The 16712-nt window shown below is 55.1% G+C and overlaps 6 protein-coding genes across 6 annotated transcripts; 4 read left to right on the plus strand and 2 right to left on the minus strand.

Annotated features, from left to right (window-relative positions):
• Positions 1-1888: 1888 nt before the first annotated feature.
• On the plus strand, positions 1889-2407 carry ColSpa_02678 (ribonuclease P/MRP protein subunit POP5; the record flags this gene model as incomplete). Its single annotated transcript, XM_049268890.1, has 1 exon — positions 1889-2407. The coding sequence occupies one exon, from the start codon at positions 1889-1891 to the stop codon at positions 2405-2407; it is 519 nt and encodes a 172-aa protein (XP_049124847.1).
• Positions 2408-3001: 594 nt separating this feature from the next.
• ColSpa_02679 (glutamate decarboxylase) lies at positions 3002-4888 on the minus strand (the record flags this gene model as incomplete). The annotated part of the gene is made up of 4 exons (XM_049268891.1): positions 3002-3848; positions 3900-4502; positions 4569-4807; positions 4871-4888. 4 exons carry the CDS (start codon positions 4886-4888, stop codon positions 3002-3004), a joined length of 1707 nt encoding a protein of 568 aa, XP_049124848.1.
• A 3075-nt stretch (positions 4889-7963) lies between these two features.
• Positions 7964-10658, plus strand: ColSpa_02680 (sexual differentiation process protein isp4; the record flags this gene model as incomplete). The annotated part of the gene is made up of 4 exons (XM_049268892.1): positions 7964-8212; positions 8334-8627; positions 8756-9653; positions 9706-10658. 4 exons carry the CDS (start codon positions 7964-7966, stop codon positions 10656-10658), a joined length of 2394 nt encoding a protein of 797 aa, XP_049124849.1.
• Positions 10659-11423: 765 nt separating this feature from the next.
• Positions 11424-12065, plus strand: ColSpa_02681 (uncharacterized protein; the record flags this gene model as incomplete). The annotated part of the gene is made up of 1 exon (XM_049268893.1): positions 11424-12065. One exon carries the CDS (start codon positions 11424-11426, stop codon positions 12063-12065), a length of 642 nt encoding a protein of 213 aa, XP_049124850.1.
• A 1896-nt stretch (positions 12066-13961) lies between these two features.
• On the plus strand, positions 13962-14171 carry ColSpa_02682 (uncharacterized protein; the record flags this gene model as incomplete). Its single annotated transcript, XM_049268894.1, has 1 exon — positions 13962-14171. The coding sequence occupies one exon, from the start codon at positions 13962-13964 to the stop codon at positions 14169-14171; it is 210 nt and encodes a 69-aa protein (XP_049124851.1).
• Positions 14172-14820: 649 nt separating this feature from the next.
• Positions 14821-16166, minus strand: ColSpa_02683 (uncharacterized protein; the record flags this gene model as incomplete). Its single annotated transcript, XM_049268895.1, has 2 exons — positions 14821-15371; positions 16157-16166. 2 exons carry the CDS (start codon positions 16164-16166, stop codon positions 14821-14823), a joined length of 561 nt encoding a protein of 186 aa, XP_049124852.1.
• Positions 16167-16712: the final 546 nt, after the last annotated feature.

A 16712-nucleotide genomic window follows, 5' to 3' on the forward strand; every position in this document is an offset into this window, starting at 1 on the left:
CGTGTTAGGAATGGTTGCTGGTGGGAGTGGCGCCGCAACTCACCGATCTGGTCAAGCATCTTGTCGCACTCGTCAAGAACGAAGATGCGGACGCTGCCAAGGCGGAGAACCTTGTCGCGAACCAACGCGTTAAGTCGACCGGGGGTGCCCACAATGATGTGAGGGCAGGTCTCCTTGTTCTTGATCGTCTCGACGTCCTTCTGGATGGGAGTACCACCGTAGAACACGCCGGTCTTGATGTCGGGCATGTACTTGCTGAAGCGGTTGTACTCGTTGCGAATCTGGAAGGCGAGCTCACGAGTGTGGCACATAACCAACACAGAGACTTCGCCCTGGACAGGCTCGACTTGTTGAAGAGTCGTCAGAACGAAGACGGCCGTCTTTCCGAGACCGGACTTGGCCTGGCAGATGATGTCTCCACCGAGGAGAGCCTGGGGAATACAGGTTTGTTGGACTGTTCGATCGCGCCGATGTTAGATATTTGTTCCAAGAGCAGAAGAACGACGTCAAGGGCGTGCAAAGGGCCCGTCCATCTGCGCAAAGAAGCCATTTTGTCGGGTCGATTTCCTCCCTCCACAACAAACACGCCGATCGATCACAAGCGACGATGGCCAGGCAAAGCACGAGTCGCGAACATGGGCGGCGCAACGCGCCCATCTGCAGCTTGCGACCGTGATACAAGAGTAGCCGGACCGCTAGGAGGCGAAGCTCTCGTAGCGCATGTCCGGCTGGAGTGTACTCGAGAACACCGCAGTGTTCGCGCGGCCGAGGGGCGCTGTCACGCTTTCCCCTCGAGAACCGCAGTGTAATCCACCTGTCACCAGTGGATTCGCGAGCAGTGCCCATACAAAAACTTGGACGTCCGACTTGACTCCCGCTTTCTCGGTACTTCCTCGATGGCGATTTCGATGGCTTTTTGTGTTTTGCGTGGCTTGCGAGATGGACGGACGCTTGCTGATGGGGGAGGGGATGATGTATGGGTTAGGGTATTATAAACTCAGGACTGACCCTCCGAAGGATGCTCGAAACCGCAATCGCCAATAGCGCGGAGAAGCTCGGGCTTCAAGAGGAAGTCGCGGAAACCGGTCGAGTGGATGCCGACATAGCTGCCCTTCTTGTCGACGTTGTTACCGGCGGCAGCCTCAGCCTTCTTTCCGTTCGAGGCGGCGGCCGTCTCGTTGGTCTGGAGCTCCTCGTCGGAGTAGTCGATGAGATCCTCCTCAGCAGACATGTTGTCGGTTGTTGGGAGTGTCGTTTGTAAGTGTCGAGAAGAAATCGGCCGCGAGGCTGATGCGCAAGAAAGAATCCCAAGGCTATCGATGCGTAGCTTGGGTGATGAGGAGAGGTCGACGGTCAGCAAGGTAGCTGGTCGCGCGTATTGAGGAAAGGTCGAAGGACTACAATTCAATCGTAGAGGGGAAAAAACGCAATGTCGTGTCCGAAAAAGCGCACGACGAGCAAGGATTGAAAGCAGATGGCAATTGGGAGTTGCAGGGTGGGAAGGCGGGGATGGGAGGAGGCGCCGTGGTTGATGTGGAAGATTCAAGGACGACGTGGAACTCGAGGCGAAGGTGAGGCGGGCAGCACAAGGTCAAAAGCTTTCGCGTAAGAGGCGGCTGAGTCCCCAGGCGACGTCATGTGACCAAGACCCGCTTATCTAAGACAGTGTCAGTGCGAGGTATACACCGTGGGCCGTGAACGCCATTAACCTTAATCTTTTGATTCGGAGAAAACACTCAACATAGGCTGGGCTAGCTTATCCACCCCCTGCAGAAGTTTTTAGAAAGCCAAAAAAAAACCAAAAAAAACCGGTTAACTCTCATCGCTACAGTGGCTTCAATGACTCTCAATCGATGAAACGTTTGACAACCCGCAGGGAGGTCAAAAAATGGCAAAGCCTAAAAGCGAGAGCCTGCCTAACAGGCACGCATACACGCGCGTCTCCTACCTGCACCAGGCCGCCTCGTACTTGGCTACTGTGCAGTCATCCAACTCCGACTCAACCGCCAACTCATCGCAGGCTCACAACTTTCCCCATGTCGCCGATCAGCAGAACCAGTCGAAAACAAATGAGACGATTGCCCGGCGTTTTGTTTCCGACATTCGAGCCGTCTCTCTCAAGGCTCAGATCCGCCCGAGCCCGTCACTCAAGCAGACGATGTGCAAGTACTGTGACTCTCTACTCATGGAGGGCAGGACGTGCTCCACGACGGTCGAGAATGCGAGCAAGGGCGGCAAGAAGCCTTGGGCTGATGTCATGGTCACCAAATGCAAGACTTGCGGCAACGTCAAACGGTTCCCGGTCAGCGCGCCCAGACAAAAGCGTCGACCGTTTCGAGAATCAAAGTTGGTTGATGAGCAGGAACCGACGCCTGCGGTTTCCGAGATGTCGACTGGTGGTGACTGAGGCGGTCAGGTCATGAACCACAAGACTACTGCTATTCTCAGTTGAGATCCCACAGGTGGCAAGCCCTGGTTATCATTTGGGATACTTGACTGCCAACGGCTGCCACCAGATCAATAATCAACCGTATTCGCCGACCTTGGATCAGGCGTGTCTTTTCGACGCGAAGCAAAGAGTATGAACTCTAAAAACTGATCTGGATCTGACTTCAAGAAACAGGCCGACGGCTTGTAAATGAAGCAGGTGGTGGTAGAAGCGCTTCATCTCCCATCTAGCCGCTGAACAACCGCGGCGCAAGCCGCGATCACTGCGCATGTAACCATCCATGCGATAACTGAAGCAATTTACCTTAGCCACATTGGCAGACGCGAGGAGGAAGTCTGAAAGACTTCTGTTCTCCAAGACAACAGTAACGAGGTGTTGCATGTAAAAAGAGGGGGGTCACAGCTAGCTCACGTAGCAATATCTTATCTGGCAAATACATACCAAGCTGGCTCAACTAGGATATTGAAGTGAATTAAAAATTGAACCATGACTTTTTCTCGCTATTGCTGTTTTATCCTAATAAATCATCCCATCAGTCCTCAACCTCAGATCTTAACACACGGCACGGTGGATACCGTCCTTCATCGACCTGACCTCCTTGCTTGCGCCCTCAGCACCCTCGTTCTTCTTGTGTTTCTCCTCGTCACCCTTGACGCGCACCCGTTTGCGGCTGTGGTGCTTCCTCAGAACTTGCAGATCGATCTCATCGTTCCCGATGAGCGTCTCCGTAACGTCGGCGATGTCCGTGACCAGGTGCTCGAGCAGGTCAAAGGTCATGGTCTCGCGGACCACCACTCGAAGAATCTCAATCTTCTCCTCGTTAGGCGGGAGCGGGTAGTTGGGAATGATCCAGCCGCGGGCACGAAGCATGAGGGAGATGGTCTCCTGCTTGATGTGCCCGTACTTCTGCTTGAACTCGTCCGTCAGGCGGAAAGAGACGACAGGGAGCCCGGCGACGTAGTCAGCAGACGTCTCTCCCGGCGCAACGTTTTCGCCTCCGACGGTGCTAGCCGCCTGATTGACGACAGACTTCACGGCACCGCTAGTAGCCTTTTGAGGGGCACGGCGGTGAATGTCGGATACGACAGTGTACCAACCCGTGGCTTCGAGGCTCTCGGCAAGAAGGCGAGCGTTGGAGAGACAGTTCTCCATGATAGAACGATAGCCGTCAAAGCCTAGGTGAATAAGATTGTAGTACTGGACAATGACTTGGGCGCCCGGGCGGGAGAAGTTTAAAGTGAAGGACTTTTCGGTGCCGCCTAGGTAATGCAGCTCGAAGATGAGGTCCTCTGGCAAGAAGGACTGGTCGCGCCAAATGATCCAGCCAAGACCGGCGTAGACAAGGCCGTACTTGTGGCCAGAGACGTTGATTGACTTGACACGAGGGAGCTCGAAGTTCCTGGAAATCGTTAGTGTGAGAGGGATACTGGGCTGATAGGCATACACTTACCACTTGGATCCGCCAACGCCTGCGTGGGTGAAAGGGGCAATGAAGCCGCCAGACGCAGCGTCGACGTGGATGGGGATATCGATGCCAGTCTCCTCCTGGTACTTGTCGAGGATCTGGGAAATCTCCTCAACGGGCTCGTAGTGGCCCGTGTAAGTGCTGCCAAGGATGACGAAGACGCCAATGGTGTTCTCGTCAACGTTCTCTCTCACAAGGTCGGGATCCAGACGGTAGTGGCTCTTCTTGCTGACGGGCAAGATGCGCGCCTCGACGTCAAAGTAGCGAGCGAACTTTTCCAACGCAACCTGCGCGTTGGAGCCCATGAGAATGTTGGGCTTCGATGAGTCCTTGCCCTGCTCCTTGCGCTTGATCTGCCATCTCCGCTTCATGGCGAGACCGCCGAGGTGGATGGCCTCTGACGAACCGGTGGTTGCAGAACCGATAGCTTTTTCGCCGGGCTGGACGCCCCACAGGTGCGAGATGATGCTGATGCAGCGCTGATGCATGTCCATCATGGCAGGGTACTCATCTGCATCGGAAAGGTTCTTGGACAGATTCTCCTGCATGAGCTGGGTGGCGTTGGGCTCCATCCAGGTACCGACGAAACTTGAAGGTTAAGGGTTAGCAAAAGTCGGATTAAAAAAAAAAGGGGGGGGGGTTCCAGATGCTCACCTCGCCAGGTTAAGGTTGGGCTTTCCGTCAAGATCCAATTCATCCCTGATCATCTGAAAAACGGTGTCTCCCGGGGCACCCTCGTCTGGAATCTTGTACTTGGGGATGTTTGTTTGGCTGGTGTAGCGACTGTCATATGGCTGGATGTGTGCTGAAGTGGCATTGTTGAGGAGGTTAGTGTGTCCAGCAGGTGTGATGTGGGTTGCTTGGAGCCGTTGGACAATGTCCTCTGGGTTGACCTATTGTGGACGTAAGGATCAATCTTTCAACTGTGCCGGAGGTCTAGTAAGTGTGAGACTTACGTGGCTTGAGAGAGGCATGGTCAAATTCGGTTACCAGAAGCTACCAATGTGATTAGTGTTGCAAGCGGATATCGAACTCAATCTATGCAGTTCAAGAATGGGATACTAAGATGGATTGATGTCCAAGTTAAGATTGCCAAGGTTGGGGAATCACCAGCTGAGGCTTATATACAGTATCACATCATGAAAACAGTTGCAACATGTGGTGCGGCTGTTAAGCCGATGATGAGGGACGGATGACGACATATGGTAGACCAAGCGGAGTGCGGAGGTTTCCTTTGGTCAAATCATTCGGAAATAGCTCTAACTACATAAGAAACACTTACCTCAGCCCCAATATGATGGGCGTCGCGGGCCGAAGAGGGACTACGATGGCGAATGATGCTTCGCGGCTTTTAGCGCGACACTTTTCAAGGTCTCTGCCAAGGCCATGTCCATTTGTGGTGAGGCTCTTTTGTGGCTCGTGGAGAAGCTGTGAAGGGGACTGGAGCTGGAGAGATGCCGACTTTGCCGGTGGAGTCCCTCTCTGCGCTGACAATGCGGGCTTGTGTGTCGGGCCAGGGGCAGCAGAATGATGAGTATGAGGGTGATAACTGTACGTTGGTTTCGATTACGAGCTATGACCTGTCTGAACTAGGTACGAAGAAGCTGTGAGCAGGTGCCGATGCTCAGACGACGGTCAGGCCCTTGGTTGCGGAGTGGATGGGATGGGATGAGTGACGGCATTGGGAAGCTGCGACCTGGGCATTGGATCCGGGACCTGCACTGAAAGCCGGGGAACTCCTTCCGCTTCCTCTCCAGTGACAGGTGGATCCCGTTCCCGTCTTGGCGCTGTATATACCGACAGCAAGAACACTCCGGCGGCATTGATCGGCTATGTTCAGAATCGGGATTCTCCTTTCCGCATAGAATTGTTAACTAGATGTCTTGCGCTCTCACCAATATCCAGCGACCGAGTGGAAGCTAACAGGACACGAAGCGAGGGGCATCCGGAGGCGACCTTTCCTCAGGATCCCAGCCGGAGAAATATCATTAGGCCCGAATGCACCGACCCCAAACCATCCAACAGACAACTTTCTAGCTTGCAGGAAGACTTGGAAGACGATTCAAAATCGAGATAGTACATTCTTTGATTTAGTTTGGAGAAATCGGCCGGCCGTTGTGACCATTTATCCGGTGGCCCAGACCCTGTGCTGCCTCGTCCTCGGCATCACCAGGAACACGACCTCTGTCGGGCATTTTGTACAGGAGATGTTTGATGGCACTTTTGGACCCGACCTGGGGAGGGAACGGCTTCGCCTTCAACCGTAACCTTCGAGGCGCTGCATTCAACTCCAGACGGTCATCTTCGAGCGTGGATTAACCGCCTTTGTCACGAAACTTGACCCGGCTTTTCTTCGGTTTCGATCAAGACTAGTGTTGAAGACAGCCTGCGAGGAAGCATGCCGGTATTGTTCCTTTCGCTTGCGGCCTCGATCAACGAGCATCGCACTGCTCGAAGATGTCGAGCGCCAGAGGGTTAAAGGTCCAGTCCAGAGGGTATCCGTAGCGCTACTACATTCACACAAGTTGGGGAGCCGCTGAGACTCGAAAGAGCCAGCACTATCGGGATTAAGATTAGATTGTCAACAGTGACAGGGATTCCCCAATGGCCATTCACATCTGTTCGTACTCCTGTCAAAGATAAGCCAGGACTACCCAGGAGGTCAACTTCTTCCCGTCTGATAAGCACGCATGGTGATTGGCCGATAGGACACAATTCAACCAAAGTTCCATTGCAGCAGCTCGCCAAGTCTCGCGCAATGGCCGTGGCTGGGCCGAATGGACGGCCATAGTGGCATGGGCATTGGGCCAGGCACAAAGCTTTTAGTCTGGCGCCCTGCGAAAGCGAGCAGAGCTGCGCCTGGCAGTTCATTTGGGGCTGGAGACGACGACAGATACATCGGACACATCGGACGAAATACACTTGACGCTGCTTGCAGTTGATTCGCCAGAACATCCATTGCCTTATTTGGTTTGTTCACAGAACCTAAGCGATCAGCAAGCAGCAAGCAACTCCCGGATCGGTGACAGGGGCAGCGGCGCGGCTTTGTGATCTGCTGATCCCTATATTTCCTTGACAAAGAGGGGGGGAGCGAACATCTCGAAGAGGAACAGCTGCCGGGCTGCCAGGAGCCCTTTCAATGCGCCAGATCAAGCATTGAGCCACCGAGGCGTCGAATGTGAACCAACAGAGAGTCAGCTTCAGGTGTTCCCCGGCCTCGAGCGGTGCTAGAGCCGAGAGAGGTGTGGGCCAGGTTGCCATTGTCCTCCCAATGTCAGTCCCCCCCGACGAACCATTCTTCTTCTCTCGCCTCCTCCACAGCCCCTCGGATGTCGCTACCCCGATTTAGGAAGGTCGACAAACGGCCGCTGGGCCTGCGGGCTGTCGCGTCGCTTCTTGTGCTTGTGTCGTGATAGCACGCTAGGGAGCCAAATTCTTCTGATCCCCTCGAGGCCCCCCCTCCCCCCTCCCCCCTCCCCCCCCAGCACGCAGCTCGTCGCCCGAAAAACCCCAAAGACAAACCCACACACCCGGTGATACCTTACGGGGAGATAAATACGGATAGCGAGGGTCGAGAGTCGCCTTACACGTTATTTGTACCATTGCCTGTGGATTCTGCGAGCTTCAACGCAACTCGAGTTTACACACCAACTGCTGTAGGATTTCCAGGGCCCAACAGATAGAGTCCAGAACCCATCTCGCCGCTCGTTGGCGATCCGCGGGAAGTGGGATTTTTTTTTTTGGACTGGACTGGCGGGCTGACTCTACCTTGTCGCCTTGTCTTGTTCGCCTGCAGACTGCCGACCGGCACCACCGTCGCCGCCGCCGCCATCTTTTCGGTTGATTTAACTGAAAAAGCCCTTGGCACCCGCTGCCCCCCCAGTCGTCCCCCCGTTGTGGCCTTGGGGCCTTCTTTTGTCCATTTGCTTATCTCGTCGGTCGCTCTTCAGCCCATCCGCAATCGGCGCTTCAAACTCTCACCTTTCAATCTACTCGGCTGACAGTAGAGCGAAGGAGAGAGGGTCACCAAATCCTCATCAGCCGTCACCATGCCGTCCATTTTTCGCAAGCGCGGCGAGCCCGAGGAGATCACGCCCTACCCCGCCCTCGACGATGCCGCGGCCACCGGTATCGAGCCGCTGAAGGCTCTGGCTCAGTTCGAGAAGGCGCACAAGCTCGACCCCAACATGCCAATTGACGAGCTCAACGATGTCGATACAGCGCTCGCCACCGGTAACGCCGAGAAGGGCCTCGAGATCGAGCAGGCCCTCATGGAGGACAACTCGCCTTATCCAGAGGTATGTCGCGACGGACTCATCCAGGCATGCTGGACATGCAGAGAGGAAGGGCAGACATATGGTCATGCCAAGTGAGAGAAACCCGTCCAAACCGCTGACACGATGCGGCGACGCAACAAAGGTTCGCGCAGTAGTACGGAATTACGATGTCGATTTGCCGGCAAACACGATTCGCGCCTGGGTCATTGGCATGCTGCTCTGCACCGTTGGCTCTGGTGTTAACATGCTTTTCTCACTGCGCAACCCGAGTGTCACGATTACGACCTATGTCGTGCAGCTCATCGCCTACCCCATCGGCTTGGGTTGGGATTTGATCATGCCGGATAAGGAGCAGAATGTCTTTGGCATCAAGTTCAACCTCAAGCCTGGCCGCTTCAACTACAAGGAGCACGTCATCATCGTTGCCATGTCTAATGTAAGTTCGATCCGGTGGGGTTCTCAGGACTCAGGTTGGGGGTTCGCGGCAGCCAAGATATCGACGTCGCGGCGCCAAGGAGGCCCAGTGATGGGAAACATCAACGATGGAACTAACACAACTTGCAGGCCGCATATGGAGGTGGTGTTTTGTATGCGACAGATGTTCTCCTTGCCCAACAGCTCTTCTACAAGCAACACTTTGGGTGGGCCTTTCAGTTGCTTTTCGGCATCACCACTCTTTGCACTGGATACGGTCTGGCTGGATTGGCACGTCGCTTCCTCGTTTGGCCCTCTGCCATGATTTGGCCCTCGAACCTGGTCAACTGTGCTCTGTTCTACACCCTTCACGACCACTCTGGCTCGGACCCAACCAAAACCAACGGATGGAAGATCGGCCGCTACCGCTGGTTCCTCATTGTCGGCAGCGGTGCCTTCATCTGGTACTGGTTCCCTGGTTGGATTTTCCAGGGTCTCTCGTACTTCACCTGGATCTGCTGGATCGCGCCCAAGAACGAGGTCGTCAACAAGGTCTTTGGTGGCCTCTCGGGCTATGGACTCATGCCCATCTCATTCGACTGGACCGTGATTTCCGGTTATCTTACTTCCCCACTGATCCCGCCTTTCCACGCCATCGCCAACGTGATTGCTGGCATCATCGTCTTCTTCATCGTCGTTTCTTCCGGCATCCATTTCTCCGGCACGTGGTACTCCGACTATTTCCCTGTGCAGAGCTCCGAGTCGTTTGACAACACTGGCGCGGTCTACAACGTCAGTCGCATCCTCGATGCCAATCTGCAGTTCAATGAGACTGCCTACAACGATTACTCGCCGCTCTACCTGCCGACGCAGTTTGCTCTTGCCTACGCCCTGTCTTTTGCCGCCGTGGCAGCTGTTGTCGTTCATGTTGCCCTGTACCACGGTACGGAGATCTGGGGCCAGTTCAAGCTTGCCCGTCACCAGGAGGACGACGTGCACATGCGTTTGATGAAGAAGTACCGCGATGCTGAGGACTGGTGGTATCTCGGTAAGCCATCCCCGCAAAAGACTGCACTTTTCTTGACTAACAAAGCACACAGCCCTGTTCGTCACCATGGTCGGCATCTCGTTCGGTGTTGTTGCTGGCTGGCCAACCGGGTTCCCTGCTTGGGCCTACGTCGTCTGCATCCTGATTCCGGTCTTCTGGCTCATCCCCATTGGCATCGTCCAGGCCATTACCAACATCCAACTCGGCCTCAACGTCCTGACCGAGTTCATCATTGGTTACATGGTGCCCGGCCGGCCCCTTGCCATGATGATGTTCAAGAATTACGGCTACATCTGCATGTCGCAGGCACTCTACTTCGCCCAGGATCTCAAACTGGGTCACTACATGAAGGTACCGCCTCGTACCCTGTTCGCATCCCAGCTTGTCGCCTCGCTCTGGTCTGCCGTCGTCCAGATTGCCGTCATGAACTGGGCTCTTGGCCACATCCCCGACGTATGCCAGCCCGACCAGCCCAACAGCTACACCTGCCCCGGCGGTCGTGTCTTCTTCACGGCGTCCATCATCTGGGGCGCTATTGGCCCCGCCCGCATCTTTTCTGGACAGGCGCTTTACTCATCCCTGCAATGGTTCTGGCTCGTCGGCGCCATCACTCCGGTCATCACCTGGTTTCTCGCCCGCAAGTGGCCCAAGAGCATTTGGCGCTATGTCAACACGCCGCTGCTGTACGGTGGTTCCGGCTGGCTGCCCCCTGCTAGCGTCTACATCTACCTTTGCTGGGCTCTTGTCGGCACCATCTTCAACTTCTTCATCAGACGTCGCTACACCGGCTGGTGGTTGCAGTACAACTACATCACTTCGGCGGCCCTCGATTGCGGACTGATCGTGGCCACGCTCATCATCTTCTTCACGCTGTACCTCACATCGGCGAGACCACCTCAATGGTGGGGCAATGTTGATGTCTTTGAGACGATGGACTGGAAGGGCACAGCCATCAGGACGCAAGTGGCACCCGGTGAGACCATTGGGCCCAGTAGCTGGCCTTGAATTTCACGAAAATGAGAAGGATCAAGGAGCGTGTTAATGATGTTCGAATTTGACAAGGGTACAGGAGTTGGTGGCTTTAATCTGTACGTATTATGGTCACACGGCCCATAGGTAGGAGTCTTTGGATATTTGGCTCTGATGAGAGGATTGTCTTTATGGCTGATGATACCTCGACGCGAATGTAACTGGAAATATAATCTTGAGTATGAACCCACGAGTTTACAGGGGCTACCGTTTGTCTCTGTTTTATTGGGCATGATTTGAGCTGGTACGAACTCTTACTACATAACCGCGCTTGTTTCGGGGTTTCCCCTTTTGAACGTTGATTCCGACATCGAATGTGATTTCCTCGAAGCATTGCCAGCCTTAAATCATTGGCGGTAATGACCAGGCACACTCCTGCCTGGTTTGAAGCACTCAACTGCGTTTCTGGGCAAGTCCGCCAGGCACCTTTTGTTGAAGGAATCAACACCCCGTACTCAGACGTCCTCATGGGTCGTCATTCCTCAACTTCGCAAATCCCACCTTGCAGTTCATCTACCATTGCTCGTTGCAACATCCCGCATTCGCTTGGCCACAAGCCACGAATTACCTTACCTATATTGTTCCATGTGCGATATACCTACAGGCGGTTTCTCTACACCGACACCGACAGCCTTGAATTGGAGTGGGCCGCGTTCCGCCCCGAAATACAACAAGATAAAGGGGCCCAAACGCGGTCAAGGCAAGAAGAACACCAAGAAAGACAAAACGAAGGACAAGAAGATGTTCGGCACAGCAATGATACCGGCGCCGGCGCCCATCTACGACGAGAGAGACCTAGCCGACCTAGCCGAGGATTTCCGCCGCAGCAAAGAATCCCTGAAGGCTGCCGGCAGGAGGCTGACATCTCGCCAGACCTCGCGTGCAACACGGGCATCGCGAGCATCAATCGAGTCTCGAGGGCCCCTCTCATCCAACGAAGACCTAGACTTAAACGTCGATCTTCCCCCAGGCATACTAGCAGACGAACCAGCTGCCTCGTCGCCTCCGTCCCGAGCGCCGGGGCATCCAGCTGGCAAGGGGGCTCGGAAGACGAAACGTAGCTCGACGAACCGATCCGAACGGAAGGCAGAACGTGATGCTGGAGTTCAGCCAATGAAGCGGAGGCGAGGCTTTCGTGCCAGACTTCGACGAATTTTTGGCCGGGACGACAAGCCTGAAGCTATTTCCGACACGCCATACAGCCAATGTCAGACTCAAGAACCGCGGAAACAGGACCATCAGGGGGAGAACTCGCGGCAATCCACCGAGAAAAAGGCCGCGCCGAAGCGTGGTCATGAGCATACTGAAGCTGAGCTGTCTTCGCCAAAAGAGCCTGCGCCTCACGCCAGCATCAATCTCGCCGAAAACGACACAACTGCATGATGGTGTCGTGGCCAAGCTTCACGGTCAAACTTGCAGTGAGGTAGGTGTACCTAAGACCCATCTCCTCGCGGCATGTTGACCAATTACGTTCAACAGCAATCAATGTGATCGAAGTAGGAGGGGCGAAGACGAAGCGGCCCAGGAATTGAGGCGATTTGCTGGTCTTGCGAAGAATGGATCCACGTGGCAAGGCAAGCAAGAGCCGGCTTGACTTGTTGGTCACAGTTTGCAACCTATAGCACTTGGGAGAAGAGCCATGAGGGTGGGCGAGCCCAAAGGCTTGGTCAGTAAATTAGATGTCACAGAGCTGGTCTAAACAACACAGGCTATAGGACTTCTTTCGGCGGGCTTTGATCAGAACCTAATACAACCCTTCTTTCCATTCCTACTATGTTTACCCGACGCTCCGTGATGGGACTAATTGCTTCTTAGGCTTGCCCGACGTCCGCCCAGCTCCGCCGGATTATTATTTGCTTCGACTGGGTGCTGGAAAGCACGGTAATATGGCGTCAAGGAGAAGGTCTCGCATTGCAAGACACACGCCGCCGACGTTCCCAGAATCGAGATCACACGGAAAGAGAAAGCGTCTCCGCTTCATGAAATAAACCACGGGAGGCCTCAGTTGCTGATTGAAATTTCAACATTCAGAGTGAAAGATGCCGAAGACTCCCTTCCATGACTGATCAAGACACCAACTTATCCACGGCGGTTCCAGGCCAGCGGAGTCCAGAAGGTTGCGTATAAAGGCGTTGCCCCTTCAATCTATCGCTAGTCATCTTACTGAATCGTTGGGGCCTCCCTCATCTACCAAGGGAACGAGGACGTCTGACTTGAGCCGCCGAACGTCATCCCGGAACGGAGCTCGGCCCAGTCCAGTCCCAGCCATCTGGCTGGCAGGGGTCATGTCCGCCATCTCCCCGAAATTTGCGAGATCTAGAGTCCATGAGGGCTCATTGTCTGGACCGATACAGAGTCCTGAAGGACAATGAGAGGGTTTAAGACGCCCAGTCGAGACCCGCCAGCTCCCTTGCTCAACAAATACCAGCGATGGCATAGCACGTGTCTCACCTTTTAAGATACGGTCGTACAAGAGACAACATAGCAGTCGCGAAAATGTCAGCGGGAAGGGGGGGGGCAAGGAGGAAAAAAGCAAAACAACAATACAATGAAAGGAAACGATGACCCTCCTTCGCCTTTCGCATCCCTTTCTGCACGCCCTTTGGCACCCCTTTGGAGGAAAGTGACACAAGAAAGCGCACTGAGACAAGGTTGAGTCAGTCGTGGGCAAACAAAAAGTCTAGGACAATCTCGCAATCTTTGACTCTTTTGGGGACAAGCAGCCCGACAAAGGTCTGAGTGTCGTCTTTTTGGTATAAAGCCGAGGGTGAAGAAGCACAAGAAAAAAACAAAAAGGCCAGAAGCGAAGCTCTGCAAACCCCCGTCTTCACACACTTATTTTTTTTTTGCCAGCGTCATTTTTTGGTTTGGCGGAAAGAAAGCGTACAACCCGTTCCCGCCCAACGCCCAGCAGCCTCCTCCCCCCGTCGGAAAGACATTCTCATTGTGAAGAAGAACTCTTGATCGGCCCGGACCATGTCATTCAGAAGAAGAACCGGCAACAACACAAGACACTTTGACACGGTTTCCGGCTACAACAGGCCCGTTTATCTACCGCCGCGACCGCGCTGACGGCTTTGCCCTTCGCTCCCGGGATCTCGAGAACCAAATATCCTACCATCACCGACACCTAGCATTGGAGTTGAGGCACGACGATCACAGGCACCGCAAGACCACCGAACAGGGGGTTTTCGGCTCGCCACCACCTCACATCACGACGCGCGCGCGCGCGAGAGAGAGAGTGCGCAAAGGAAGAATCCAGGGCCCGAGGCCGGAAAGATGGGCCGAAGCGGCTACGACACGACGGGATTGGGTGGGTTCGTCCGTGCCAACCCGCGGCCCGCCGGCGGTAACAAGGCCGGAGGGGGTCAGAAAGGTGGGGGTAGCTCGGCCGGGCCGGGGCAGATGCAGCAGGCGCAGACGGGGGCGGGATCGGCTTTGGCTTCGGGTAAGAACCGGGGCGTGAGTGCGGCGCCGCCGAAGAAGTGATGGCGAGGCCCGGGTTATTTGGATCCGTCGGTGGGTGGATCCTCGATCACCAAGGTATGTTCGTCGCTTGTGGCTCTGGGTGGGCAACGGCAGGCTGACGGGTTGCGGCGGTAGACGTTACTGGCCGGGGAGCCCACTTGGTTTGAGGGAAAAGGTCCAAGACGTGGCATCTTGATGTAAGTCTATCTCTTGAAGGAACCGAGTGTCCATATGCTGACGATGTCTTGGGCAGCTGACGCAGGCGAAGGAAGAATGCCGGCCGATCCTTCAGCTCCGCGAGGGGTGGTGACGGATGGCCCACCCGTCTATTTGAGGATACAATGAGGGGATGCGTTGGACATCGAGACAAAGAACTCGTGCCGTGAGAGAGAGAGAGAGCACCTTTTGGGTTATGGGTTATACCAGGGATTTGGGGTCCCGATTGAGTGGGTATCTACATTGCGAAAAGAAGCGCCGGCATGTACACTCTGACGAATTGTCACAGGAACAGGGGCAAGCGGATGGTAGTTTTAGAGAAGATAATCAGCCGCAAGGCGTCTCGATACACACAAGTAATGTTCTTGATAAGTCTATACAAAATCTCGTTACATATAACATCGCAACGTCGACCTGGAACATAGAAACGCTAGGTCAGAAAAGGGGTATCGCACTAGGTAACGGCAAAACAAAAACATTTCATGACATCATCCAAGGCATGAGCGCCTTTCCGTCTTTCCGGAAGCTCCACATAGTAGCCGTCTTTAGCTGTACTGAGGCGGGTGCTGCGTCGGCGCGGTATTCGAAGGCGGCTGCGGTAGGTAATACTCCGCAGCGGCGCCGGTCGGGCCCGCCGCTGCCGTCGAATCGGACACCGCCGAGGGGCGTATGGCGGGACGGGTGTCTGCGCGCGGTAGGGTGCGTAGCCCATGGGCTCGTACTTGCTTTCCGCGGTGTTGTTGTTGTTATTGTTGTTGCCGGTGCCTGCTGCGGCGCCGGCGTACCACGAGTCTCGGTTGCTGGCGTCGTCCGCCCTGCCCTCCTCGATCTTGGCGTAGACTCCGCCGCGGGCGCCCGAGTCGTTGTTGCCGGACTTGTTTTTCTTGTGGGAGACGAACTTCTTGTAGAGGAAGACGGGGATCCAGAGGCCTGTCGAGACGAGGAGGGCGTGGCCGAAGACGCGACCCAGGCGGAACTTCTGGCCTTGCTTTTTGCGTTTGAGCTCTGGAGAGTGTATAAGTCACGGGTCGTCTTTGAATCTGGCGGACCGTGCCGTGCCGCGATGGACGCCAGACAGAAAGCAAAGGGGGGAGGGGGGCTTACCCTGGACCAGATAGTACGTGAAAGCAATGAGGAACAAGACGAGCCAGACGATCAAGACAATGATGAGGATCCGGGCCCAGAGGGGGAGTTTGCCGAAGCCACCTCCACCGCCTCCACCACCGCCGCCGGCGGCGACATGGCCGCCCTTGGACTTGTATTTGCTTGTCTTGGATTTGGATTTGGAGGATTTGCTGCTACTACTACTGCTGCTGCTTCCTTTGCTGCCGCCGCCACCTTTGGGTATGCGGGATTCGAGGATGAAGTCCATTGCCTGTTGTGCGTGTGCGTTTGAGGGTTGATGGAGGTTGGTTGGGCAGTCTAGAGTCAATCGAGTCCTTGGAACGAAGTGCGATTGCTCAAAGTCTTGTTGCTCGAAGGCGCTAGTTGGTGAAGAGGTAAGATGTGTGAGATGATGGATCGAATAGGTCTTCAAGGCCGAGGGGGGAAAGCAGGCTGCCAAGTGCTTAAGTAGGACGAGGACGATGCAGCAGCGTGTAAGATGGCGTTCCAGGGTTGTGCTAATCGGCGACGACTGTTTTAGTGTCATGCAGATCTGACGAGACACAGCCAAACAGCACAGTTTGTTGGCTCAGACCCCTCGGCTTCTAATCATCGGGGGAGAAGAGTTTGGGGGGGGGGGAGGGAACAAGGTGCTGTACCTCTCGCGACCTACATCTTGACCTCACTCGCGCACATCAGGCCGGGGAGCGCCGGGGACCAAGCTCGTCAGTGTCCTGTTTGGGTAGGATTAGGTAGACAAGCAAAGCACCGAGTGGGCGGAAGGATTCTGCAGGCTGATGGCTGTTGAACGGACGGGGGTGAGAGAATTACACAGGTGGAGGAGCCTGGTCGGGGTCTTGGCATACCTCAGCCGCTGACGATGTCATTCGTCCGTTTGCGCCGCAGAGGAAGGATGGCGTCCTATCCCTGGCCGGAGATATGAGATGGCGGGGGAGGCCGTTTGGAGAGAATGGGAAGGGTTATCCAGTTGCAATCTCACCGCCGCCCATTTTCTTCGTCCCCTCGTCCCTGTCCCCTGTCGGCGTTTCGAAGAAAAAGTCGAACAAGATGGAAAAGACGCAACATTCGAGTTGCTCTTTTCAGAATCGCAAGTGGATGCTGCGGCTGGGCGGTGTTCGCTAGCGCACGTTGGAGGGATGACCCCTTCTGGCAGCAGCAGGTCAAGACCCAATGGGGACAGTCGAATCAGCCTTACCACTCCCCCATCTGCCCCTTCTCTGG

The sequence above is a fragment of the Colletotrichum spaethianum genome, assembly GCF_022836535.1.
Source record: "Colletotrichum spaethianum MAFF 239500 DNA, contig05, whole genome shotgun sequence".
NCBI classification, from domain to species: domain Eukaryota; kingdom Fungi; phylum Ascomycota; class Sordariomycetes; order Glomerellales; family Glomerellaceae; genus Colletotrichum; species Colletotrichum spaethianum.